General features: G+C 42.4%; 1 protein-coding gene across 1 annotated transcript in view; it reads right to left on the bottom strand.

Annotated features, from left to right (window-relative positions):
• The window catches only part of SLC2A13 (solute carrier family 2 member 13), a gene marked incomplete at both ends in the record, with an annotated part of 282,775 nt that overhangs the window by 40,205 nt on the left and 214,945 nt on the right, over nucleotides 1-27,625 (bottom strand). Inside the window, 3 exons of the mRNA XM_080939275.1 lie at nucleotides 21-146; nucleotides 19,984-20,104; nucleotides 22,672-22,835. Of these exons, the coding sequence (XP_080795401.1) occupies nucleotides 21-146; nucleotides 19,984-20,104; nucleotides 22,672-22,835 (411 nt within the window). The remainder of the gene's footprint in view (nucleotides 1-20; nucleotides 147-19,983; nucleotides 20,105-22,671; nucleotides 22,836-27,625) is intronic.

Here is a 27,625-nt window from a genome sequence, read left to right as displayed (position 1 = left end):
GCATGCAATGTGTGATATACCTGCCCCAGGCTGCTTCATTTGTAGAAGCTTTGTTAACTGGAACACAGGAGGAGTCGCTGACAGCTGAACTGTTGATCTTGTAGCAGAAACCGCAGTCTGGATCCAGCATACACTCATTGCAGTAACTGAAACAGGAAAAGAGTTCAAGTCAGGCTGGCCCAGCCACCTGGCGCTTGGTATATACCAGTTTCAGCAGCTGCCCCCCCCCCCCACACGGCTCACAGTATTTTATTAGCTTTGGCCAGGACACGTGATGTGAGCAGGTCCAGGCGCTAGCTGGGTGGTCACGTTCATCTAACCATGCAGATGATAGCAACTTTGTAAGCTACAATATGGTAAGGGGAACACATAGCAAACCCAATAGACATGCAGTAAAAAAAAAAAAAAAAAAAAAAAAAATGCTGTCCTAAACCACTGATGTTTATTACAGACTGGCATATCTGAATCCAGCCTGGACTACTTCTGGGTTATAATAAAGCATTTAGATTTTTTTATAAGTGTCTTTCTCCTCTTCTCTTTCACGCTACATCTTTATTAAGAACTGGGAATGCTCTCGCGCACATATATGCATATGTGTTACATATTATATTATGTATCTCGAACAATGAGAGAGAGTGTCTGAAGCAAAACTTCAACAAGAATATAAACACCTCAAATCCAGCCCTTGCTAAATTCTTGGTCGACCTTTAACATTGACACTGACTTCCAACTGTGTAATAATCTTGGCTGCAAACTAATGGGTGTAGGAAGTAATGCTGATCTGTGTTAATCACGCCTATGGCCAGGTCACAGGGAAACCGTTGATTAATCACTACTCGTTTAATGGTATTACTGAACAGCAGACACGTTTGAAATGGGCAGGGTCTCCCAACCTAAGCCTAGCTGCATCGGCGTGAAGTGAGTTCTCTGGCAGTCACCCCATGTAATATGCACTTCTACAGACCTTCATGTGTGCTCCAGGTATGTGCAGTACTGGTCATATTATACATTAGTAAGTAAATGTTCTTGATTTGTGGCAGATAGAAGGCAAGGAGGAGAAACAGATGTACGAGACATTGGTCCTAACAAGGGAAGGGGCCGACTTCCTACCTGAAAGGCAGGAGAGGATTCAAGAGCTGGGAATTAGTTCAGAGGTAATGTTTAAACTGAGTCAGAAGAGAAAGTGACCAGACAGAGAAATAGGACATTACAGAGAACGGGTTATTTGGTTGTTAGAAGACCAATCAATCAGCTCAAAAGTAATATTTCTCACTGTGCCCCAGTAATTGTCCTGTGGAGTATCAGAGGAGAAACAGGCCATCAGAGAAAACTCCAAGGACATGAAGAATGGCATTTCCCAACCCTCCAGGCTTTAATTGCCCCGTGCCTCATTCAATTAAACATTGACACACTTGTATGGTTTAAAAGTTAGAGAGATGGTTCAGCGGTTAAGAGCACTGACTGCTCTTCCAGAGGTCCTGAGTTCAATTCCCAGCAACCACATGGTGGCTCACAACCATCTGTGATGGGATCTGATGCCCACTTCTGGTGTCTGAAGACAGCAACAGTGTACTCACATACATACAATAACTAAATCTTTAAAATAATGATTTTTAAAAAGTGTTAGATTCATTTTCATGTTAGCTCCCTGATGTCAAATTTCCCCTCCTTTTGAACGAGACTTTTTGAATGTCATAGACAAAGGACACAGGGGAGATCGGTAAGAACTCACTGAAGGTCTAGATTTGCTGCTGTTTGCCTTTGAGAATGGTAAGGAAAGTTTTATCATATATATATATATATATATATATATATATTTATGTGTGTGTATGTATATATATATGTATATATATATACATACGTACATAAGTGTGTGTGTGTGTGTGTGTGTGTGTATAAAATGTGGAAGCTTCCTTGCTGATACTTCATGCAGATCCCCGGAGGGCTTTTCAATGAAAGGATATCGAAGCCAAAGCCCTGGTTTCCTCTCCACCTCAGGAGCAGGCTGCTCTGTAGAATTAATATTGCCAGTCCCCACTTCGACATAGAGCTTTCAGGCCTCTGGAGGTGAAAGAGTTCTGCAGCACTCTGACATCCTTGACCTGGACTTCTCTGCTTTCCAGCCACAGACATTAGTTTATGGAAAAAAATATTCTAAATCCCACAGCATGCCTAACAGCCACTTCTGAAGTTAACAGTAAACTTGACAGACCATGGAGATCAGCTAAAGGGACTTTTACCAAAAAACATACCTCACAACTGTGCCTTTAACAAGTGTCATTAATGAAAAGGTTAGCTGGAAAAACCCTTTCTTCACTTAAAGCATCCTTCACATAAAATCGATCATTGAAACATATGATCAGTGCTTGTCGGACTTTGCCAAGCACAGGTCGGTTTTCTTTTCTTTTTTAAAAAGATGTATTTAGGGCTGGAGAGATGGCTCAGTGGTTAAGAGTACCGACTGCTCTTCCAGAGGTCCTGAGTTCAATTCCCAGCAACCACATGGTGGCTCACAACCATCTGTAATGGGATCTGATGCCCCTTCTGGTGTGTCTGAATTCAGCGACAGTGTACTCATATACATAAAATAAATAAATCTTTTTAAAAAAGTCAATTGCCAACTTATAGATTGATTTTCAAATTTGAAAAAAAAAATGTATTTATTGTACATATGTGAGTACACTGTAGCTGTTTTGACACATACCAGAAGAGGGCATCAGACCCCATTAAAGATGGTTGTGAGCCACCATGTGGTTGCTTGGAATTGAACTTAGGACCCCTGGAAGTGCAGTCAGTGCTCTTAACCGCTGAGCCATCTCTCCAGCCCCACAGGTTGGTTTTCGTGTGTAAAAGGCAGATACGGAGCCAGCTTGCTCCTCAAAAACTGTGAGCGGAAGCTCCCATTTCTAAACTTTATGTGTTGAATACCAGAGCCCAGGACCGCAAAGGATCCATGGGTAACCTAAAGAAGACAAACGCATAATTCAACTCTAAATCCCCCAGTCCTCCCGGTGCGGGAGCAGGGTACTGTTAGGTCCAAACCAGTCCCTAAGATGGTAGTGCTGTGGCCAATCTCGCAGATGAGTCTGTGCTGAGCTCAGGCTGGACTGAGTGCATCAGCAGAAGAATTGCTAACAGATAAACCAGAGCTTACGCTCAGAATTCCTCAGGAGCCCCAAGAAGTCAGTTCCTGTTTGTCAGGAATAGCCATCACTCCCCTTACCTGTCTTCTACTGGCAAAAGGCATCTACTTCCCTATGAATGCAAACAAACCTGTAACAACAGATCCAAATCTTCCTGCCAGTTCCCAGGCTGCTCTGCTCTGGACAGCAAACTCCTCCCACTACTCCAGCTGTTCCAGCTCATAGGTTCCCTCCTGACACCGCATACCCCAGGAGTTAGCCTTAGCAGTCTGAATCTCCCCAAGTTAGCCTTCCTACCCTAGGAGTGGTCCCGTTCGGTGTTCTCACGGTGTCCTCACTGCCCCTTACAGCACAGTGTCACGTAAGTATCTGCTCCAGTATTTGATCTCAGGGGCAGTTCCTATAGCTGTGACCTAACACTAAGAAATCTTAGTTTCCTTTTTCTTTAATAAAATTGTTGTCATTGTTTGCATGTGCACATAGAAAGGGATTAAAGTACAACTCTTGGGAATTGGTTTCCTCCTTCTGCTTGGGATGTGCAGATTGAACACAGGTTTGCATAAGGAACACTTTTACCCACTGTACCCTCTCACCAGGCCCAGAAATTTCGTATGTTTAAAAGAAAATGTAGTAACATGAAGTTTTGAAAAGGACTATGCTCTGTGAAAGAGTTGCCGAGTGAAAGGAATTAACAGTTCCTTCCTATTGGCATAAAGTCTTTGGAAACCTGTCCTTTGCTTTGCTCTGACTTGCCTCTGTGTGTGATGCTTTTACCAACCCGTTCACAACTGTGCAGTCTCGAGGGGTGAGAGCTTCTGTGACTTGCACAGCAGCATCTAGCCCAGTCCAGGCTGGCTTGTGAGTGTGCGTGGCAGCTTTGTTGTCCAGGCACTAGGCTAGACTTTTAGCCTTTCCTGGAGATAATTTTGGGATGTGGGTGGCTAAAGGTGAATGCCTGGATCATGCAATTAAAAAAAAAGGGGGGGGGGTGACTAGCTAACTGTCAAAGCTGCACCTTCTTTTTAGCTTGCCAGAGGCAAAAACTGTTATAAACAGACAATTAGCAATAAAACGTGGAGGAGTGGGTTAATCATCTTTATGATTCACTTTCAGAAAGAAAAACTACAAAGCTAATTTCCTTCAAGTCTATACAGCAGAATACACACACACATACACACACAGAGAGAGAGAAAGAGAGAGACAGAGAAAGAGAGAGAGAGAGAGAGAGAGAGAGAGAGAGAGAGAGAGAGAGAGAGAGAGAGAGAGAGCCTTGCTTTAAATTACAGCCTTCAAATATCACAGGACAAGGCAGCGGTCCTGTCAGCTTACGTAGGTGGCTACAGAGTATGACACAATCTGGCAGACTTGTCTTGGTCAGGGGAGATTGTGTAACATCCTAAAAGATGGGAACTGAATGCAGAGAGCACACAGGACTGTGGGAAGTGCTGGGGAGCTGGGGGCAGAACTCAGGGAAGCGAGTAAGACTAAAAGCCAGGCAGCCATGTGTTAATTCTGAGAAGCAAATGTGCTCTTCTTGGGAGCTGGAGGAAGGAGCTTTACCTTAAAAATCTCTGAGGTTTCGTTTTAAAAACGGTGTGGGGAGGGGCAAACACGGATTCATATATTTAGAACAAATCGGGTTCTGAAAAATCCAAATGTTTCCAGCTACAGAAGGGAGAAATGAAGGCCCAGTTTCATGTCAAGCCTTGGGAGGGGGTGTGATAAAAGGAAGTGTGTTGTTATTCTGTGATCCAGTGATGGCAGAGTGTAGCTCAAGGTACACCCCCAGAAAAAGAAATCTTTCAAACACCGATACAGGCTAACTTAGAACATTCTTAAAATCTACTCAGAAGTCCACGAGGTTGACTGTGTAGAAAATGGTCCAGTTTCTTCAACGTGTCTCATTAAACCATGGCCAGGCAGCACAAGTAATGCTCAGTCTTGGAATCCGCCTCCCTAACAAGATCTCAGCCCAGAAACCTGGCTGCTAGGATGCAGGCATTCGGATCCCTTGGATGAGTGGGTACAATGAGCTTGCTCAGCCCTGACCTTGACCACACAGTACAGTAATTACTCTCTCCCTCCGCCACTCCTCCAGATCTCCCTACTTTATGGCCATTTTCCTTAAATCCCAACAGCCTGGAGCAGATGACTTAGAAAATAATTTAGAAGAACCGGAAGGGAACCTGGACCTCCTGTAGGCCCTCCAGAGGACCAAGTTTAAATTCTAGAACACCAGTCTTATTTCCCAACTACAATATGCCTGCCAGGAGACTTCTTCTATCCCAACTGTGTAGAAAGGAACTTATTAGGAAAAAGAAAAGGTCTGACTTAGGAAAGCTAGGGCCACAGATACTAAGTTCCTAAAGCAAAATAGCAGACTCCACTACATTGCCCTTAGGAGATGGCCCAACAGTAAACTTGGAGTATATTTCTCTCCTCATCTTAACTTTTCATGGTATACGATTTCCCCCCAAAATCCTAAAAAATACTGTACATCTTAAAATGCTCTCTAGGACTGTTTCTAGACATGGGTTCCCTGTTTCCACACTTGTGTTGTGGTATGCTCTGCTCTCCTGCCCTCAGACTGTCCAATGTACCTTCCTATGACTGGGCCACTCCCGTTCTAATGAAAACTGGTCACAGTTTTCCCTGCCCACAGTGTAAACACCGAACTTATTACTCTGGTTGGGTTAGTCCAAGTCATCTAGTCAGTCTTCCTACTGCTCCTTCTCGGGGGGGGGGGGGGGGGGCTCTTCAGGGAGCCTGGGAACCAACTTCCAGGCTCTTGAGTTTTCCCTCAGTCTTACTCTAGATTATCACTTTGAAATGTGATCTCTAAGTGATGTAGAGTCAGAGGAACTTCATTAGGGACTTGGGGCCAGCTTATTAAGGGCTTTGGTACCCCCGTCTTCAGTAAGAAGAAGCTAATGTAGTTCAGTTGGGCAAGAGGAGGCCAGACATGGCATCCTAACGTGAGTCTGGTGTTACAGGTGTTGGGAGGACATAACTGTTTTCGGTCTGGTTTTGCCTTCAGTTCATTTTCTTCACCTCGCCTAGCCTTACCGGAACATTTCATAAAAATTCGAATTCTAGCCTTGCTGCGTTTGAGCTGCCTAGTACAGCCTCAGCATCTTGGAGTTCTCTGCACAGCCAGTGGGAGGGTTGGGTGAGGAATTGTTCTTAGGACACTCTCTTTATGCAGTAAGCTCTCTGTGGAGTCACCACAAGCAGACTCGCTGTCAAACTCACCCTCCCAATTCTTTCCAATCCCACAAAGAGTAATTGATTTGCTTGGTCCTTTAGTCCCTTAAGTAATACCTCCGCATGTCTTCCTGCCCTTTCCATAAAGGATAAACTGTACCATCAGCAGCAGAAACCAGTTCCTGATTCTTGCATAGATGATAGCATATTGTACACTGATTACATCATACCTACCTGTGATGATTACTACATTACGTCCAAATATGACACTACTTCCAAACTTATCAAGACTGATAAAACTTCTTATAAATATTTACATATTTATTTACCTGCAGGCACACATGTGGTGCAATGGCTACCTCATATTGCCACCAGAGGTTTTATGTTTATTTATGTCAGCCACACACTTGTTCTGTTTCTAGATAGACCTTTCTTCTTCCTTCCCTGATAGGGTGGGGCATTGCATTGTCTTAAAATAAAATGTACTGTAAGGAAGCATTAGAAGGCAATGTGTGGAAATTGGACCTAAGCACTAACACTATATGGTAAAAAATGCGAACCCCACCCTCATCCCTAGGGCCACTGCCCAACCACAGTGATAGCTTCCGTCTGAGGGCTGTGCTGGGGCAATAAACACTGCATGCCTGCTCCCGGCGAAGGAAGTCTGTTCTTCCTCATCAGGTATTTACTGAGCCTGGGTGTCAGTCTGAGTGGCAGTCCCTCTGAATCAGTGTGTCTTTAGCACATGCCTGAAGCAAGGTGACCGTGAAGCATTTCAGGCTGGGTCTGGAAGCCTTCTAACGAAGACCATGTTGAAACACGGTGCCCCCCCCCACCCCTCTGCACAATAGGTACATTAACAAAATGTAAAAAAAATTAAGATAAAACAAAAATAACCACCCCTCAAATAAAAAGTAGCTATGATTTCCAAATAGTAGCTAATAGTGTTGGTATAAACGTTATCCCTGAGCTGACCCTGGTCTCTGTCCTCATCTGCACACACCATTACCATGACTATTTAAATCCACAAATGCCAGTTTACAGCGGCCATTCCCCATCTGGAACTGCGTAGGCACCAGCAAACTCCAGACACACAGAATTATCCTCCCCTTCGATAAATTTACAAAACAACAAAGTTACAAAAAAAAAAAAAAAAAAGGAAAAGAAAAAAAGTTCTGAAGCCATCCACAATATCTGTTTTATAAAAGATACCCCCCTGTTTACATATATAATACAAATTAATCATTTTTACCACTGTGTCGATGAGCATTAGGACCCACTTATTATAGGAGCTCTAGGCAGAGGGACTGATCTTGTGTTAGGTGTTCATGATATTGTAAACAGGGTTTGGAAGGTTCCTATTCAAAACTGATACTCGTAATTTTACTAACGCTTAAAATTAGTTTTGCCCATTTCTTTTTTTTTTTCTTCTTTTTTATTGGAAATTCTCTGCATTTACATTTCAGATGTTATTCCCTTCCCCACAATCCCATCCCCCTCCTCCTCCCATTGCCTCTATGAAGGTGCTCCCTCTCCCAACCACCCTCTGCCACCTCAGCACCTTGGTGTTCCCCTACACTGGAAAAATGAGCCTTTGCTGGACCAGAGGCCTCTCCTCCCATTGATGTCAGAAAATGGTATCCTCTGCTGCATATGCACCTGGGGCCAAAGGTCTTTCCATGGGAACTCATTGGTTGGGGTTTTAGTCCCTGGAAGATGTGGTCGGATTGGATAGTTGGTAATTTTGTTCTTCCCATTGGATTGCAGACCCTTTCAGCTCCATCAGTCTGTTCTCTAGCTCCTTCATTGGGGTCCCCATGTTCAGTCTGATGGTTAGCTGCAAGCATCCTCCTCTGTATCAGTAAGGCTCTGGCAGAGCCTCTGAGGAGGCATCCATATCAGGTTCTTGCTAATAAGCATTACTTGGCATCAGCAATAGTGCTTGGGTTTATTGGGTGCATATGGGGTGGAGCCCAAATGAGGCAGTCTCTGGATTATCTTTTCTACAATCCGTGATCCTCTATTTGTCCCTTTATTTCCTCCCATGAGTGCTTTGTTCTCCCTTCTAAGAAAGACCGAGGTTTCCACTTTCTGGCCTTCCTTCTCTTTGAGCTTCATAGCTCTGTGGATGGTTTCTTCATACCATGAGTATTCTTCTGTGACTGGGTTATCTCACTCAGGATAATAGCTTCAAGTTCCATCCATTTGCCTGGGAATTTCATGGAGTCATTGTTTTTAATAGCTCAGTAATACTCCATGTGTATATGTACCACAATTTCTGTATCCATTCCTCTGTTGAAGGACATCTGGGTTCTTTCCATCTTCTGGCTGTTATAAATAAGGCTGCTATGAACATGGCTGAGCATGTGTCCTTGTTAGATGTTGGAGCTTCTTTTGTGTATATGTCTTGCTCATTTCTAATTACATTCTGAAATGCTAGCTACTATCAAAATCTTTCGAAAACTATGAGACTTTCCTATGGTTTCAACATGCAAGTAAAAATTAAAAAATAAACTCGGTGACTCTAATTATGTCTTGTTTTTTTTCCCCACATCTGGCAAAACTCTTGTACCTGGTCACCATCATGTAATAGGGAACAGAACAGAGCCTAGTGAATGGACAGACTTCTTAGTCAAGTCTCTGAGCACATTGACGGTGGGTGAGCGGACATTGCTAATTCCCCCCACTTTCACCAGAGCGGCATTCATCAGCAAATACCGGCTCCTTCATACGTGACTTCACTAAATGGGGACCACTCTCTCATCATATTAATCTCACCCAACTTCTTTTACTAAGTAGGTTCAAATTCTCATTCACACAATGGGAAAAATGATTTTCTCGTCCAAATGGAAACAAACAAAATCAACACAATGCCCAGAAAGCTTACGTCCCAAATGCTTCTAACAATGGATTTCAGAAAAAGAATCTCGGGTTCACTGGACAAGCAGAAACATACCATAATAGTCTTTTAAAGTATCCAACTAAATTATTTTCTCTTTCTCAAAGGCTTAATTTGTGCTGTGGGCAATGACTGATGGAACTGAGTTCTGGGCAGAGACAGGTACAGCCTGTCTTAGGACTTAGTACCTAGCGCTATGCAGAGGTAAGGCAAGTGACCTTCTAAACCCACCAGACCTCTTTGGGTCTTGGTTGGCATCCTTGGTAAAATGGAACAAATATAAGTATCTGCCTTGGTAAGAGGGGAATCCATAAAAGCCTCTGGTGGAATATCTGATGCAATGTTAATTATACTGTGAATGGGACCCAGAAGTTTCCGGACACATGCATGAACCAACTGTTATTTCTCATCTCCCATCTTGAAGCCAAAGGATGAAGCCAAAGGATGTCTGGCCGGTTGTCAAGGCAGTGGAAGTAGCAAATGAAAAGATCCCCATGACTTTTGCAAAGCTGAAGGTTAGAGATTCATTTCTTGTCACCTGCATTTTTTTTTTCTGGACTCTAATGACTATAAAGCAAACTAAATTGTGAAAGTATGTTAAGCCCTCCCTGTTACTTGTCCTTCTTGTTTTAAGCACAATCAATCATAAGTGTCCTATAAAAGTCAGGGGTTCTTGCGTTCCACTGAGGTGGCAAAGCTCTCCAAGAGCCTGTCTGCTCACCACTGCAGAATAGCAGAGCCTCGGCACCAGACACTGGTCTTAACTGAAGTCTGAAGTGTAAGCTCACTGAGGGTGCCTGATCCTGGCTTTGAACTCTACCTTCCTGGCTGCACCCACCTCTGCTCAGTGCCCGTGCTTGGTGAGTATATATATATATATATATATATATTTTTTTTTTTTTTTTCTGAGACTTCCTTACAGAGCACACGGGCAGTTAATCTTCATCCATTCCTCTTACTTCTGTCTATCTCAGGCAGGATACACCAAGTTCACCTCTCAGAAACTCAGGGTTTATATTCACTTCATTCCCATTCCCTCTGTAAACATCTTAGCCTTTTCTGGAATCTGTTCACATTTGGACATCCAGTACTTTATCCTTCCCAAGGCTTGTGGATCCTAGGGTACTGTCAGAAGTCTACCCCGACTCCATCTTGAGGGATTTCAAAGCACTCATGCTTTGGTTTTTGTAATAGTTTCTCAAAAATGCTTTTTAAGATGTTGGCAGCTTTGTTTCCTGCTTTTGTAGTATTGGGGTTTCCCCCACAAGACTTCTCAAATGCATAGAAAGTCTATTTCTGTTACTAGTCTATTTATTTCTGTTACTAGTCCATTTCTGTTACTAGTATGTGTTGCTTTATTAGTGCTGGCTATTTACATATTTACTCCAATTCTTCCATGGAAGAACTAACTTTGGGTTCCTGTATCTTTCCACATTTTCCTTGCAAACCCACAAAGCAGGAGCTGTAGAACACGCTTTTAACCTCTGTGCCCTGAAGCCTGAGGTACGAGGATGACAATTCTAGGTGAGCCTGGGCTATAGAGTGAGTCTCTGTCTCAGCAGCAACAGCAGCAGCAGCAACAATATCACCCCCAGCCATTAACCTCACTGCTGCCTTTGGTCTTGTGTCATCTGTTGCTTTGCTGAACCAGTTCTTGTTAAACCACGATTTGTCACTGTGAACATATGCTAAGGAAGATATATTATCCAAGCCCTTCTTGGCTCTCATTCTTCCAAAACAGACTTAGAGACTCCAAATCTTCCTCACTGAGAAAGAACCCATACACTACATTTTAGAGGCAGTGCAAACTGAAGAAGACACTTGAAAATGGAACAAAAAGAAAAAGAAAAAAAGTGAATGGGCTGTCTGAAAATATGAACAACAACATTTCCAACCTTAAAACAAACAAAAACTATGTAACACCAATTGTCCTCAATTTCATTTCTGTCCCTCTCTGCTTTGTCCTGGCTAATTCCAATCAACTCAGTACTAAGTTTTGGGAAGCTTCTCTAATGTCCTAAGGCTCAACAGATAACTCAGTAAGTAGTTAACAGAATAAAAGAAGAGTTATTTTAATATAGAGAGTAATGACTTTTAAAAATAGAGATTTATACTAGTTGCTGTATTTTTTTTTTCCAGTAATCTAGGTAGTCAGCAAAATAACTCAACTTCTTGAGATTAATAAAATTGACTTTTGAAAACTGAAATGCAAAGTCCTCTTGGGCTCCATCTGTAGATGAACTGAGCTATGGCACTAAATGCTTGCATGAAGGGAGGCTCATTTTGGGTCCTACTAGAATTTCAATTATAATGGAGAGGAATATTAATTCATAATGCTTAGATTCCTGAATGATTATAATAAAACATAGCAAGGCGAACACATTAATGTAATATCAAGAAAAATAGTCCAATGAATGATACTTATTAATGGTATTCATACATGCTGTAGTAGATGAATAAAAATGGCTTCCACGGGCTTATATCATTAAATGTTCTGTCATTATGGAGTGGCAGTACTTGAGAGGTATTAGGAGGTGTGACCTTGTTGGAGTAGATGTGTCCTTGTTGGGGGAAGTGTTTTAATGGGAGTGGGCTTTGGGGTTTCAAAGTCTGAGCTAGCCCCAGTGTCTCTTTCAGCTGCCCGTGGATTTAGATGTAGAATTGTTAGCTAATTCTTCCTGTGTGCCTCCATGCATCCTACCATGTCAATAATATATTAAACCGGTGAAACTGTAAGCCAGTCCCAATTAAATGCTTTCTTTTATAAGATTTGTTGTGGTCACTGTGTCTCTTCACAGCAATGAACCACTTGACTAAGACAGAAGTTGGTACTGGGGAGCTGAATATTGTTTGACAGGCCTGACCATGTTATCTGTTGGCAGAATGCAGGCTTTGGGGATGTTGGATGACAAAAGCAGTCAAATGCTTCAAGCAGAGCTTAATGGGCCATGCTAGGAGGGGTGCGAAAGACTGGTGCTGAGAGTAATATAGATTATTATGGCTTGGGTCAAGAGGTTTCAGAGCAGAATATTAGTAAGTGGCCTCAAGGCTTGTTCTAGCGACATTTTGGTGGAGAACATAGCTATCGTTTGTCTCATTAAAAAAAAAATCTGTCCGAGTCTAAGTTGAAAAATTTTGAATCAATGGCATTGACAGAGGAGATTTCAAGACAACCTAGTATTGACTCTGTTGTGTGGTTATTAGTGTCACGCTTAGGCAGATCTATAATGAGATGAAGCAAGCTGCACAAGGAAAAATATAAAATGTACACTTTAAGGAGAAAAGGAGCTTCACAAAGTATGACGGAGCTACATACAGTGCTCAAAGACATATATAATTGAAAGAAAAGCCTGTTGCCAAAAGAACTAGAGAGAGTGATGAAATTGAATAAAAGCTTAAGCAGTGGAGGAAATCATCAACAACAGAAAGCTGGTGAAAACGTAATTGAATAAGGGGTCATGTTCCAGCACCAGTAAGCAGCAGGACTTGGCAGTTTCAGCCACATAGTTATTGCTTTAGAGTCAAGGACACAATAAACGGATTGTGGAATCTTCCCCCACTGCTCAGAAGAGCTGCCAACACCAGGGGTCCTTCAGGATTGTCCTTGCATGGATGCCTAGAGAGGTCAACTTGTGTAGCTGGGAAGGCAAAGACTTGATTGTCTTGAAAATCCTAAGGAGTTAGAGATTTCAGAGTCTTGGGATACCCACCTACAAGAGCTGCTACCAGGGTGTGAAATCAGCCCAAGAGAGAGAGAGAGAGAAGTGTGTTGCAGTCAACAAGGCTGAAAGAAGTTGGAGTACCTAAGAACACACATAGACTTGACATCACACATAGAGATAACAGATGATGGAGTTTGCCCAGCTAATTTTTGGCTTTGCTTTGGTCCAGTGTTTCTTCACTGTGCTCTCTTCCATCACTTTTGAAATGGTGATGTACAATGTGTGCCATGTATGTTGGAAATGTGTGGTCTTCTTCTTTTTCTTTTTTCTTTTCTTTTCTTTTTTTTTTCTTTATAGTGGTATGCTTATGAAATTCAGAAGAACTCTGGACTTTTAAATATTGTTGACCATGATAGACTATGGGGACTTTTGAAGTTGAACTAAATGTATTTTGTATTATGATATGGCTAGAAGCCTATGGGAGTAGAATGTGGTGGTTGAATATAAAAGGCCCCCCTGTAGGCTCATATATTTGAATGCTTGGTCACTATGGAGTGTCAATACTTGAGAGGAATTAGGAGGTATGACCTTGTTGGAGCAGGTGTGGTCTTGTTGGACAAAGAGTAGACATTGGAGTTTCAAAAGCCAAGCCAGTCCCAATGTCTCTGCTGCCTGTGAATTCAGCTGTAGAATTCTCAGCTACTTCTAGCCAGTCCCAATTAACTGTTTTCTTTTTATAAGATTTGCTGTGGTCATGGTCCCTTCACAGCAGTAGAACACTGACTAAGACACACGATAACTTATTCATTGGGTATATTCCCACCATGCTACAATACAAAACGTACCAATGTGTATCATTAGAGATAATACACATTTTCATAGATGTGTCAGTTTGAAAGGTAAGATATTGGTTTTAACTTCAAAAGCTCATTAAACTTAGAAAATCAATTCCATAATACAGTGTTAACTAAAATGATAAAAGTTAAAAACTGTGAAGGGCTAAATATTTACATTCCATAAAGTAAAATGTTCATACAGACACAGGTCAGTTAAAATATATATTCTTTTTTGTTTTAGATGAGCAAACTATAAAATACTTCCCTCTTAGAAACATCCAGAGTTCCCATTTTTGTGACTAATCAGCATGGGCTGGGCATGGTGGCACACACTTATAATCCTAGTACTTGGGAAAATGAGGCTAATGGTTCTAGTGAGTTTGATGTCATCCTGTGTATATTAGAGTCTGTCTCAAGAAAGGAAGACTAGTGAATTTATTATATAAAAGATCAGAATAGTCTCAAGTAAAATCAAACAAAAGTGTACACTGTCCAAGGTACACTGTCCTCACAGTTGCCAACACAAAAACCCTTCAGATTGCTTTGTCTCACGGGGGCTGTTAGATTGCTCCCAACTCACACCCGGAGTCAGGCAGAAGCCCCTCTACAAAGCCTAAGGTATTAATGCTAATCACTGGCTGATACTGTGGAATGCCTTTCTCCTTCCCTATCCGTGTCTTCTCTTGGTGCTCAAGGCCATTCATTTTCTTCCGCCTCATCTACAGACTGGCACCTTGTTCCCTAGCAACAATACAGTCTAATCTGGCCTAATTTCCTGAAGAGAATGGATCACCCTCATACTCCTGGGCCTTCTCTGCCATGTCAGTTGGAGAAACTGCTGCTCACCTTGGAAGGATTAGATTGAGAGCTCATTGCTGTGAGCTCTGTCTTTCACATGGGGCCCATAAACTTGATTTACAAACCTCTATTTCATTAATTTTTTATTAAAACTCAGCATTTCCTTCCATTATGAATGTGGGTAATAAACTATCATCAGCCACAGTAATCTAATATCATCACGTCCCATTACAGTAAATAGAAAATCTCTGAATGCCACTGACGGTTCCCTAAGATGTTAGAACTGTGGTGCTGGAGCTGTGGCTACCTCTGGCTTTTCATATGTTAAAAATGAGGTATGAATGCTATTCTACACAGCAAGTTCATTCGAAGGAGGATTTTCAGCTGGTTGTAGAAGTACAGGCCTATAATCCAGAGTCTTAGTTAACTCCTAGTTTGAGGCCAATCTTAGCAAGAATTTACCTTGAAATAAAATTAGGGGGAAAAAGCAGGCAAGGAGGGAAGGAGGGAGGGAGAGGGGAATGCAGCCTCAGTGGCAGGGAACTTGCCTAGCATGTAGAAGTTTAGTCTGATCCCTGGAGTTGTGGCAAATATGCTTGGCATGAGATTTTAATGTGTTGGTTTCCTTTGTGATCCTGTAGAATTTTTCTGTGCATCTGAGAACACTGCCCCGTAAAGAGGTGAGCAGCCATGGTGCCTCATATGTGTTATGCTGTGATGGTTTGGGGAGGCAGGCACTATGCCTGGCCAGGCTCACCGTCAGTCTTCACCGTGAGTTTCTCATTTGTTTTAGTGAAGGCAAGGTTTTGCTTTTTAGTACTCGTGACCTACTGCAGCTCTCAAAATAAAAAAAAATTTTTTTAATGAAAAAATGAGAACTGGGCTGGAGAGATGGCTCAGAGGCTAAGAGCACTCACTGGCCGCTCTCCCAGAGGTCCTGAGTTCAGTTCCCAGCAACCACATGTTGGCTCACAACCATCTGTAATGGGACCTGATGCCCTTTTTTGGCCTGCAGGCATGCATACAGGCAGAATGCTATTTACAGAATAAATAAATAAATTTTAAGAGAGAAAGAGGAGGTAGGGAGGGAGGGAGGGAGGGAGGGAGGGAGGGAGACAGACAGACAGACAGACAGACAGACAGACACACACACACACACACACACACAGAGAGAGAGAGAGAGAGAGAGAGAGAGAGACAAAGAGAGACAGAGAGACAGAGAAAGAGACACACAGAGAGAGAACTAGAGCTCCCAGGGACTAAATCATGGTGGGCCCCCATGACTCCAGCTGCATATGTAGCAGATAATGGCCCTGTCTGGCATCAATGGGAAAAGCTCTTGGTCCTGTGAAGGTTCCATTCCCTGGTGTAGGGAAATGCCAGGGTGATAAGGTGGGAGTGGGTAGATGGGAGGAGGAACATCCTCATAGAAGCAGGGGGAGAAGGGATGGGAAACAGAGAACTGGAAAAGGGGATAACATTTGAAATGTAAATACATAAAATATCCAATAAAAATAGAAAGAAAAACACAGGGAAAAATAAGAACCCTAAATGTACATGGAATAGGCTACACTCTAATTATTTTTATAATTTCTTTACTGATACATACTTTTCCTTTAGTTAGCATCATTCACTCCTTCCCATTAAATTGATTTATTCAAACATCAAGCCTGCTTAAGCCACATGGTGGTCAAAGCTAGCTTCACTGAAGAGACATTTTAAGTGGGTTACTAAGATTTTTTTGTTTTGTTTTGGTTTTGTTTTTAAATCAACAGTATGGAGCAAAGCAGCAGTCATTTTCCGTAAGCCAGACAGACAGCACAGGAGGGTGTCCACATAGTCTACTGGAGTAGGGAGAACCACGCTTAACAGCCAGACACCTGTCTGTTGATAGGTAGGTGTTTTATCATTCGGACGACATGACTTATAAGATGGGTGATTTTCGTTTTGTTAAAACATAGAAAACAGTCTCAAATGTTGTCAGGGTTTTTATTTAGTATTATTATTTAGTGACACTTCCTGCAAGGCTGTGTTCCCATCACAGACACTTCTGCAGAGTTTGTATACCCTTTGTCCACCAATAACAGAATTTGGTTTTGTTTAAACGTTAACAGAACTCTAAGCTGGTTTTTGTTGGTTCCCTGCAATGACCAAACTTCTAGAACACTATTGTAAGTGCTAGTGCGTCCACCCCAGGTCCAGGGCGGCTCTCCGCCTGCTGTCTACAGACAAGAATGCAAACCTCTCAGCTACCAGCTACGGCGCCAGTCCCTGCTTCCCACCTCAGTGACCATGGACTGACCCTCTGAAACCTTACTCTAAGTTGCCTGGGACCAAGGTGTCACTTGCCATTACTAGAACAGTAACTAAGACATCTGGGTTACCTGAGATACCTAATTTTTTTTTTTTTTTTTTTTTTGTTTCCTTTTTACCTTCTTGCTGACGTTTGGAACTAACTGGATAAGTTGAGAAAAGTTTTCACATATATATTTTGAGTTCAAAAGGAATAAATGAGGATATAAATAAAGTAGGAATGTGAGTAACAAAAATGCTAAGTGCTGGCTGCTAGTGCCCTGTCTAGAGCTAAGTGCTGGCCTGCCAGTGCCCTGTCTAAAGTTAAGTGTTGAGCTGCTAGTACCCTGTCTAGAGCTAAGTGCTGGCCTGCCAGTGCCCTGTCTAGAGTTAAGTGTTGAGCTGCTAGTGCCCTGTCTAGAGCTAAGTGCTGGCCTGCCAGTACCCTGTGTAGAGCTGGAGGATGCAAAGAACTCAAACTCCTATCACTGAAAATGTTCCTAAGAGGTGGATGCTCTGGCCAGTTTTCTCGTCCATGTGATATAAGCTACAGCCATCTGGGATGAGGGACTCTTAACTGAGAAAATGTCTCTACCTGTTTGACGGTAGGCAAGACTGTGGGGGCATTTTCTTGATCCAGGATTGATCTGAGAGGGTGCAGTCTACTGTGTCTGATGCCAACCCTGGGTTGGTGGTCAGGGATGGTATACTACATCAGACTGAGCGAGCTGAGGAGTAAGCTAGTATGCTGTGTTCACCCATGGTCTCTTCTCCAGTTCCTGCCTCCAGGTTCCTGTACGGACTCTGACGCTGACTTCCCCCAGTGAACTGTGATGCAGAAGTATAGCTAAGGAGACCCTTCCTTCTGCAGACTGTTTGGTTATGTTACTTAACACAGCAACAGAAAAGCAAACGAATGCATCCGTCTGCATTGACACTGCAGACCAGAGGCTAAGCCCAACATTCTATAATGTGTTTGCTCTCTCTTGTCACCCAACCGACCACTCGGCCTTGTCATTACCCTTCATGTCATGCCCCACATCTGTCTCCACTGTCACCAAGATTGTATTATAATGTCCCTTTATCCCTTTGCTCTTCTCTCATTAATTCCAGCCACAGTAACATCTGAAATATGCGAACGCCATTGTGTCTTTTCCATCCTATTACCCTTGCTGTTCTCTCACATTCCAGGGGCACTAGTCACTTATGTGGGCTGGGCATGTTTGTGCCAAGCGTCGTCACGTTTCACTTATGTGGGCTAAGTATGTTTCTGTCAGCCATCATCCACTGTCACACACCTGCATCTCCACAATGCCCAGACCACATCCTGCTACAGCTCAACCTGCCCACAATGACCCATCATCATTAGTTAGCTCCTTCCATATGCACCGTGCCTTCTACCTGGCTCCCCAAGCAGACGATCCTCCAAAGACTCTGCTCTCTTTAGCCCAGCCACTTATTTTTAATTCCTATTGATTTTTTTTCTTTTGGATCTACCAAGAGTCAATCTCACTTCCTGCATCGCCAATGTTAGCACACACTGTCCAGGTCACTACCATCTCAAGCACACATCTCTGTCACAGCTGCCTTCCTAGACGGATACATGGAGCGTGTGAACCCATGCATCTAGAGAGATGGTGTAGAGTTGGAACTTTTGGACAAGGCTCTCCTCTGCTCGGAGTCTCTCTGTGCATGCATGTTCATGCTCTCAAACCAAAGAGCCAAAGCTCTGACTTTTTGGATGAGATAGCCTTTTCATAGCCTTCTCATCTTAGTCATTGGTCCATGATTAGTCTTTTCTTCTTGCTCAGTTCCTGTCTTAGTCAGGGTTTGTATTCCTGCACAAACATCATGACTAAGAAGCAACATTGGGGGGGGGGGGTGTTATTCACCTTATACTTCCACATTGCTGTTCATCACCAAAACAAGTCTGGACTGGAAATTAAGCAGGTTAAGAAGAAGGAGCTGATGCAGAGGCCATGGAGGGATGTTACTAGTTTGCTTCCCCTGGCTTGCTCATCTTGCTTTCTTATAGAACCCAGGACCACCAGCCCAGGGATGGCACCACCCACAAAGGGTCCTCCTCCCCTGAGCAGTAATTGAGAAAATGCCTTACAGCTGGATCTCATGGAGGCATTTCCTCAATGGAGGCTCCTTTCTCTGTGATAACTCCAGATTATATCAAGTTGACACAGAAAACCTGCCAGTACAAGCCTTTCTCAAAGAAAATTTGCACACATACATATATGTAATTTGCCATTCTTGATATATATATTGCTATTCTCACAAAACCAGCCAGTACAGTTCCTGCCTACTTGCATGGTCAAGGTGCCTACTGTATTCTTGATGAGCTTACTCTATTTAACTTTTCAGGGCTCAGTTCACACAAACCTTCTCACAGAGCCAGTGCTCTCTACGCCTTGTCATTCCAATCTTCACTTCTGTTATGGTTTTGCTAATTATATCAGAAGGCATAACACGGAGAACTTATACATGCAAGTGCTGTTTTAGGCATTTTCTACATGTTATTTCATCTTTACTAGAACTTCTGCCCCATAGAAATCTCACAGATACTTTCAAGTGCATCAAGAAAGAGTAAGATAAAACCATAGTTTACATGTACTCTGAGTGCCTTAGGAACAAGGAGACATCTTGTTTTGTTTCACCGTTACTTCCTCTTCCTGAGCCCCTGGAAGAGCAACCATGCTGGGAGAGCTTCCTGCCTTATTTGAAGTAAAGGGAGCTGGACATGAATTTCAGTAAGGAATGTGTGTCTGGTGAACGCCTACACCCATATAGGCCAAGTCCAATAGCGACAGAAGTTATTCACTTTGTACAGATGTTACCAGCTAGTTAGTTAGCTAGGCTGCTACATTGCTGATGAAATATTAATCCCCAATCTTAGCTTTTAGAGGTAAAACACCAATATGTCACATGCCTTGCTTTTTCTTTAGTTTTTTTTTTTTTTTTTTTTTAATATTCTGTCTTTAAAGATTATGGTTTCCATACAGATAGCTCCCGATCACTTTTCCAGTCACATCCCCTTCAGACACAAGCCTGCAAACTCAGAAATCTCCTATTCATTTACATCTTAGAAATTCTAAAGGCAACCAAAAATGACCATCATTGGACAAAGGAGAGAGTCTCACCTGTATTCCGTGCAGGTGGCATTTTGACCCGAAGGAGCCGTTGGTTTGAAAGTGACCCGTGGTGACACCTGAGCTGAGAGCAGAAATCCCAAGGCAAGAATAATAAGGGCTACTGTGGTACCTGAAAAAAACAACGATAACAACAATCATTCGCCTTTTACTGAAGAGTGTTGACAGTGCTGCTATTCAACACAGACTTGGCTTGACATCGAAGCTCTGAATAAAGCTCCCTGACTTATCTTCCCTAGATTTAATAATTCTTTACTATGTAAACATGTGGTCAGAAGAACTCCCCTGCACACACCTATTGTGCGACTCGAAGAAAGCAGAGTTTAAAGCAAATCCAGTTGTTCAGCCAGAGTAAATTGGTAATGATCTTCCGAGAAGGATACGATGAGCGGACAAAACCAGAAGAAAAACATCTAAGATTGATTATAAGTTTCAAAGAAAAAAAATCGATCAATGAAAATAACCCCCATTATCAAGTAATTAACACAACAGAAGCACAAAAGGAGAGAGAGGGAGAGAGAGACATATAGCAAAAGTTTCTGTGAGAGCCAAGAAGTTCTCCCAATGGCATTCGATCAAGTGAGGTTTGAATTAGCAGGATAAGGAACCAGTCTGATTATTGCTAAAGCAGGTGAAAAGATACTACCTATTAAAAAGGACACAGCTGTCCCAAAAGCATATGCCACGTGAGCTCATTCACCTTTCCTACGAGTCCTCTGAACTGAACATCTACTCTTCATTTTAAGAACCAGGATTCATGATCATTTCTATTGGTGGGAAGACCAAATGTCACCAGATCTCACATCATAGGATGTCCTGTGATCCTCATGCTTGGAAGGCAGAAGCAAGAGGCTCACAAACCTATGTCACCCTGTGCTATAACGCATGAGCCTGTCTCAAAAAGCCATGTGCTAGGGATGCAGTTCAGAGGTACAACACCCGACTCCCACAAGGCCCTGGACACATCCATATGTTCACACATGCATGTGCCTGCATACACTTGCGCGCGCACACGCACGCACACACACACACACACACACACACACACACACACACACACACACACCAAGCTTTCAATTTCTGTTCCAGGCACAGAATTGTAGGATATGCAGGAGTAACTGGGAGAAAGAGATTCTGTGTTTGCTGAACAACTGATCTGGGACAGTATGTTTACAGTATGGAGCTTAGGAATGGAATGTATGCGGTACTAAAGGGTTTACTGCAATGACAAGCAAGTGATTTATGATACAACCAAAAATATCATTAAAGGAGTACGTAAACGAGGAGCCTTGGAAGAGAATGTGTCAGGACAGCAGTAGTAGGGCTACGGTGGCTTCAGGTGTTGGCCAGCTCTGGCTCTGAGCGGAGCACATGGCTATCCCTGAATTCATTTTGTCTTCTTTAAATGGGTCTTAGTGAAGGGATTTTTGAATTTCACAAGCTACTACTTAATTCAAAGATCTTTTGTAACGTTATGCAATGTCAGATATGACAGTTTATGTCTAAAATCCTAAGCCTGGAGTAGTGGAGACAGGAGTATCACTGGTGTTTCCTGACAGCTACTCCAGCCAATCTGTGAGCTTTAGGTTCAGTGGGAGCCCCTGTCTGAGTGGGAGGCCCTGTCTGAGTGGGAGGCCCTGTCTGAGTGTCAAAAAGAGACATATTCAGCTTTTCCTAGCATGCATTATCTTATTCTTGCATCTTTTCTCTAGGCTAAATGCCTCTCTCTACTTCAGCAGATTTATAAATGCCCACTTTAAAACCTTCTGTCTCTCACCTGCCGTCCCTTAATTTGGGACTCCTAGGGATCACCATGAGCCCTAGACAACCCTTCATTTTTGCTACAACACTTGGAGTGAACATCTGCCCACTGGAAACAGGGCTTCCAACAATCGAGGTAAGATGGGGAGTGGAAACATCCTGCTCACCCCAGGATCAAACCCCTAGTAACTGGTTTTGGAAACCAGAATGCATTTTCCCATCAAAAACCGTGCTAAGCGCTAAAGCAGTTTTGTGAGATGTAATTTTGTTTTAAGACACAATTTTGTTTAGATAGAGTTTAGTTAATGGTACTCTAAAATTGTTGTGTTTGAGTGTAAAACACACATTTGGTTCCAAATATAAAGCTGCTGTGGGAATACAGCCAAATGTGTTTGTATCTCTGAAAAAAAATTACTTGACCTAACTATATAAAGACAATGTTAAAGGTGGGTCCCTTTACAGAGAAACAGCAGGAAACAAACAACTTTTAACACAAAAGACATTTGTGTTTCTCCCTTTTTTGTTACAATGTTGCCAAACAAGATCATAAATGACAAGCTTTTCAAGCAAGGGCTGAGAACAGGGCAGCTATGCGCTTCCCCTTTGCTTCTTAGAGCAGCTCTCTAGCTGTTGACAGAAACACATCCTCAGTCAATGTGTCCTTCACCTCCTAGTCTTGTTTCCAGCCACTTATCGCAGAACTGGTTGGAGGAGCTAGCCTTTTATTTACTTGCTTTCTGTCCATCATTCTAGGTTTGTGCTGCTCGACTCAAAAAAAAAAAAAAAAAAAAAAAAAAAAGAAAGAAAGAAAGAAAGAAAGAAAGAAAATCACTCCCAGAATCTGCTGTTATCCTTTGAGAGAATCAGGGTCACTCTTCAAAGGCATCTGAAAGCAGGATTCTACATCCAGGCACCCACCTGCCAGACTACCAATGGTAAGCTTCCTGCGACCCACTTTCTCGACGAGCCAGACTCCCACGAGTGTGAAAATGAAATTAGTGAACGCTGTAATTGAAGCCAGCCATATTGCAAGCCTGTCGTCTTCCACGCCAGACATCTGCAGGATGGTTGCGCTGTAGTACCTGCAAGCAAAAGAACAGACTGGTTGTTTTCTGGTAGTCGCTCAAGGAAACTGTCAACCCCTGAAGAAAGAGGCAGCCACCTGAAACAAATGGCTAACTCCACTAAATGCATTCCTACAAGAATTCATGCGAGCCCTTTACTGGATCTCATGGAGGAGCTATTGTTAGGCAGTTAGTCCAGAGAAAGAAGACTGAGTCCTTCCAAGATGAAATGTTCCACCCTTAATACAGTAGCAGACAACAGGCTCACTAGAGCCATCAAGGATAAGCTATAAGACGAATGCCCTGAATATAATGGGGCCATGGTGGTGGCGAAGCATGGGAAGGATCTCTGCAGAGAAGTCGAGGCAGAAGGGCGTGTCAGGATGTACAGCTGTGAATAAGAGGAGACACTGACTTATGCTCCTGAGAATGGTCTAGTGGCTTCAGGGAGAGTGTGCTCTTCTGGGAGGGTAGGACTCCAGGTCTGTCTGTCTTGTTTACTGGAATTCAACGAGGCAACAATTTTCTCACAAAATACTTTTCTGTTGGAAGAAGTCAAACTCTAAGAGCACACTCTGAACCCTGGCTTTGCCTAGCTTTGTGGCATTCTGAAATGTGACAGTGGGTGCTTGAGCAGTATGTGAAATCAAGCTGGTTATTTTCATAGCCAAAGGGGGAAAAAAAAGAAAAAGAAAGAAAAAAAAAAAAAAACAACCCCTGTAGCTTCTAGATATTTATCAATACTTACATAATATTTCAAAGATGAAAATCTGCCTGAATCTTTGATTCATTGATGGCTTGCTTACTAGATCTTAAGCTGAACAGGGATGGTTCTTATATGAAATACTAACAACATCACAGCTTGCTCATCTTGACACTGTATCTTTCTCTTTAAAAGTAGCAATCCAAATTTGCAAATTACTGTGCAACAAGGAAGAGGATCCATTTTACTGGTCACAGTAACAATTATCTTAGCACTTGGAAGATTCTGGATGATGACAGCTGGTACAGAACCACTGTTCCCCAGTGGGACAGCCCCTGTCATGAAAATGATGACTGTTTTCAGAGGATAAGGCAATAAAAAAGTAAATCTGTGAAAGTAATTCGTTCCATCAAGTGCCGCTGCGCACATGCAGGCAGAGGGCTGGACAGCAAGGGCCTTCGTGTCATCTGCAGAATCGGATGCTCAGTCTCACGAGACAGAACCGTGCGGGAGAACTCAACGAGATGCCTTGGTTCCTGCTCTGCTACTACTTGCCAGGGTCTTCCTGGTGTTCTAGCAACCAGAACGGATACACTGGAAAGAATTGTTCTATATATTTAAAAAAACAAAAACAAAAACAAAGGGAGCCATGGCGGCGGGGGTGGGGGGGAGAACGAGGCTGTTTTAATGTTTAAAATGTTTACTTAAGACTTGCAAAAAAATTACCAGACTTACTTCACAGAAATGCAAAAGAGGTCGTATTAAGTTGTTTGCATTTGTAAACAATTTTACACCTATATTACAATGTTATATAGGTGAAATATTATGGTCTTACTAGAGCTTTAGGAGCAACATGTGATCAGACACTGTCCTAGGATTCAAAATTTAAAAAAAAAATTTATTGCAGTATATTCATTTGATGAGCATTTATTTAAGGATTGTATATCGCCATCCTCAAGACAGGCTCGGTAATAAGCTGGTCCCAGGTTGGGATTAGAGGATAAAAATGGAAGCACATCATTTTATTTTACGGCGTGGCATAAAGGAAAAAACAATTTCACATAATGCGTAACATGCCTCCATGAAATTTAATGTCCATTCTGCCGTGAAGGCTCATGGGGATTTTCTAGCAGGTAATCGGAATGGCAGTGAAGAGGGAGCAATGGATACACAGAAAGGACGGAGATGTTCTATCCAGAACCCTCTTATCTCCTGTGAGTTGGATGCATGGTGAATCTAAGCATGATCCTGTCCAGTCCCCAGCACCCCTACCTGCAACAAGCAACCCCTGAAAGCAGTCACGGTTGGATTCTGTCTTACAGGCAATGCAATAATCAAATAGAAGAGAAATCTCGAAAGGACACTTGTCTATGAGCAGACTGCTCCGGGGGACTTCTGGATAGGGTGACAGGCTAGAAACCACCTTTGTCTGGTCTGTTGAAACAGAAGTATCAAGGAAGAAAGAGACTCTGTTTCAACAGAAGGAAAAAGATGAACATCAGAAATCTACAAGAATAGCAGTCAGACGATTGTAAAATCGAAACACAAGTTCCAAGAAGGAAGCCTTGCTGGGCACAGCCCTGGCTATGTGCTTATGAGGTGGAGAGGGGGACCAGACTTCTCATCTCAAGGGTTATTGGCAATGTGGACCCTCCAAAATCTGTAACCTCCCCTGCTGATTTCAAAGATGCTGAAATGGAGAGAAAGCCAGAGGAAGAGCTCAGCACTGACAAAAACAAACTATGGTCTCAAGCAAGCAGGTAAATGAGGAAATCATTTGGTACCTGAAGAGTGAGGTCAGCAAGACACTACAGGAGCAATGTAGGAAGAAGGAAAGGTTTGATCATAGATGCAGAGAAAGGGAGAATGAAATGTCATGAGAGGGACAGAGGAGAAAAGGACTGGCTGGTCATGTCCACCACAGCGGACTAGAAACCCACAAACGCCAGGAGAGGACACACTGTGAATCAAAGGGTAATCTAGCCAGCTAGTGAAAGAACTTATAAGCTTACAAAAAAAAAAAAAAAAAAAAAAAAAAAAAAAAATTAGCAGGCCTTCTCAGTTACAACTCCAATTCAAATGACCTCAGCTCAGCAGTTAAACATATGCAGACTGGCTGGCTAATTCCAAAAACAAGACTCAACTCTCCTCTGCAAGAGACATCAGCCATAATTGAAGGTTTAATATATGTAAATGCTGGTCTTTTCATGAATTATGATGTGAGCCAACTTTTAAAAGGTTGCTTTTTTATTTTCACTTGTGTGCTTTCACTGTGCACTATACTATACTGGGTCCTCTCAGGACATTCTCATGTGAGGAAGCGGTGTCCTCTGGGTAAACGGTCCCCAGGCCAAACACTGGCCTTTCTTCACCCCGCCCCATTAGTTCCTTTTGCTCTTCTGGGTCTTTCCAATTCCTTCCTGTCACATATACACACACGATTTTATCATCTGTGTATCGTGACGTGGCATACGAATCTAGGAACACAGTTGAAAGGGGACATGCACTATTTTGTTTCTAGACTGGCCTAATTTGTTTAATATGGGCATCTGTACTTACAGCCACATTCCCAAAAAACCTACGGTTTGTCCTACATATGCCCATCACTGTTTTATGCAACTGGCTTCCACCAAACTTACTACCTCCTAAATCTTTATGCAATAGTTTGAGTTTTCAAGGTGCTAAGTCTTCATTTAAAACTTAGACAAAGCCTAAGGACTCCCCACCCCCCTAGTGTAAGAACATAGGGACAGAAAAGGTATTCTCACCTAGACTTGAAGCAGGACTACTTTAGTCAGATAAAGCATCCATTGTCTTCTTCAAAAGCTCCCTGGGCAGCCCTTAGCCCTCACACACATATCTTTCCCCAAAGTAAGAGTAGCCTGGGCTGGAGAGCTGGCTCAGAGGTTAAGAGCACTGACTGCTCTTCCAGAGGTCCTGAGTTCAATTCCCAGTAACCACACGGTGGTTCACAACCATCTATAATGAGGTCTGGTGCCCTCTTCTGGTGTTCAACCATATATGCAGGCAGAACACTGTACATAATAAATAAATCTTTGAAGAAAAGAAAAGAGAAGCCATAGGGCTGCCTGAGCCCACAGAAGACTTATCCCTAACTCCTGGAAAGGTCTTACAAAGAAAAGAAGTGGGGACTGCACCTGTGCTACCATCTCAGATGGGAGGTATGCCTTCCAAACTTGAATTTCAAAAAATAGGCAAATTGCTCTAAGAAATACAGCAAATTTTAAGGAGCAAGGAAGGAGTGTGGACAAACTGTCACATTTTTAACACAAATATTTTTAATATTAAATCAACATGCTCACAAAGCATGTCTTAAGAAAGTCCAAAACTTCATTCCTTAAGCCTCTTTTTTATTCTTTCCCTTTTAAAGTGAAGGCAGATATATTAATGATTTATAAGTCACTTAGATTTATGTACCATCAACTATCAAAATAATTAAGAATTGTTATAATTTAAGAAGATAAAAGAATACCGGAATTATTATATTTTTATAATAAATACATATGAACACAAGATGACAATTAGTGAACAAAAATATCCATGAATTTGAAGGGGAGTGGGGAGGGGGCATGTGGAAGGGCTTGGAGGGGGGAGAGGGAAAGGAGAAACGTGGTGATTATATTATAATCTCAAAGATAAGATACAGAAGAAAACAGTTGGGACACTTATAACTAATAAGGATGAATGGTGAAAGGGACAAAGAAATACAGAGAAGTCTACCACACCAAGTTAGCTCTCGACACTTCAGTCGCTGAGACAGAACAGAAAATGATAGTGGTATCTTTCTTACAAAATTAAAAAGAAAATCTCCTAGCCAAAACCAAACCAAACCAAACCAAACCAACAACAACAACCAAAAAAAAAAAAACAAAACAAAACAAAAACAAAAACAAAGAACACAAGAATACTGCTGTCATACCTCAAAGGCACATGGGACATGCCCTTCCTGGCAGTGAGAGCTGTCTTAAGCCATCCAAATTTAACTGCAAACATGCTGTCACAAATACGTTAACATGGCACCCCACTTGGCTGCCCCAGTATGACAGACAGTTTCTACTAGTTGGTACTGGTGCTGGCTGGCTTC

Source organism: Micromys minutus, assembly GCF_963924665.1.
Source record: "Micromys minutus genome assembly, chromosome: 27".
NCBI lineage: Eukaryota > Metazoa > Chordata > Mammalia > Rodentia > Muridae > Micromys > Micromys minutus.
The sequence above is the reverse complement of the archived record's forward strand: the minus strand, read 5'-3'. Positions and strand labels throughout refer to the sequence as shown.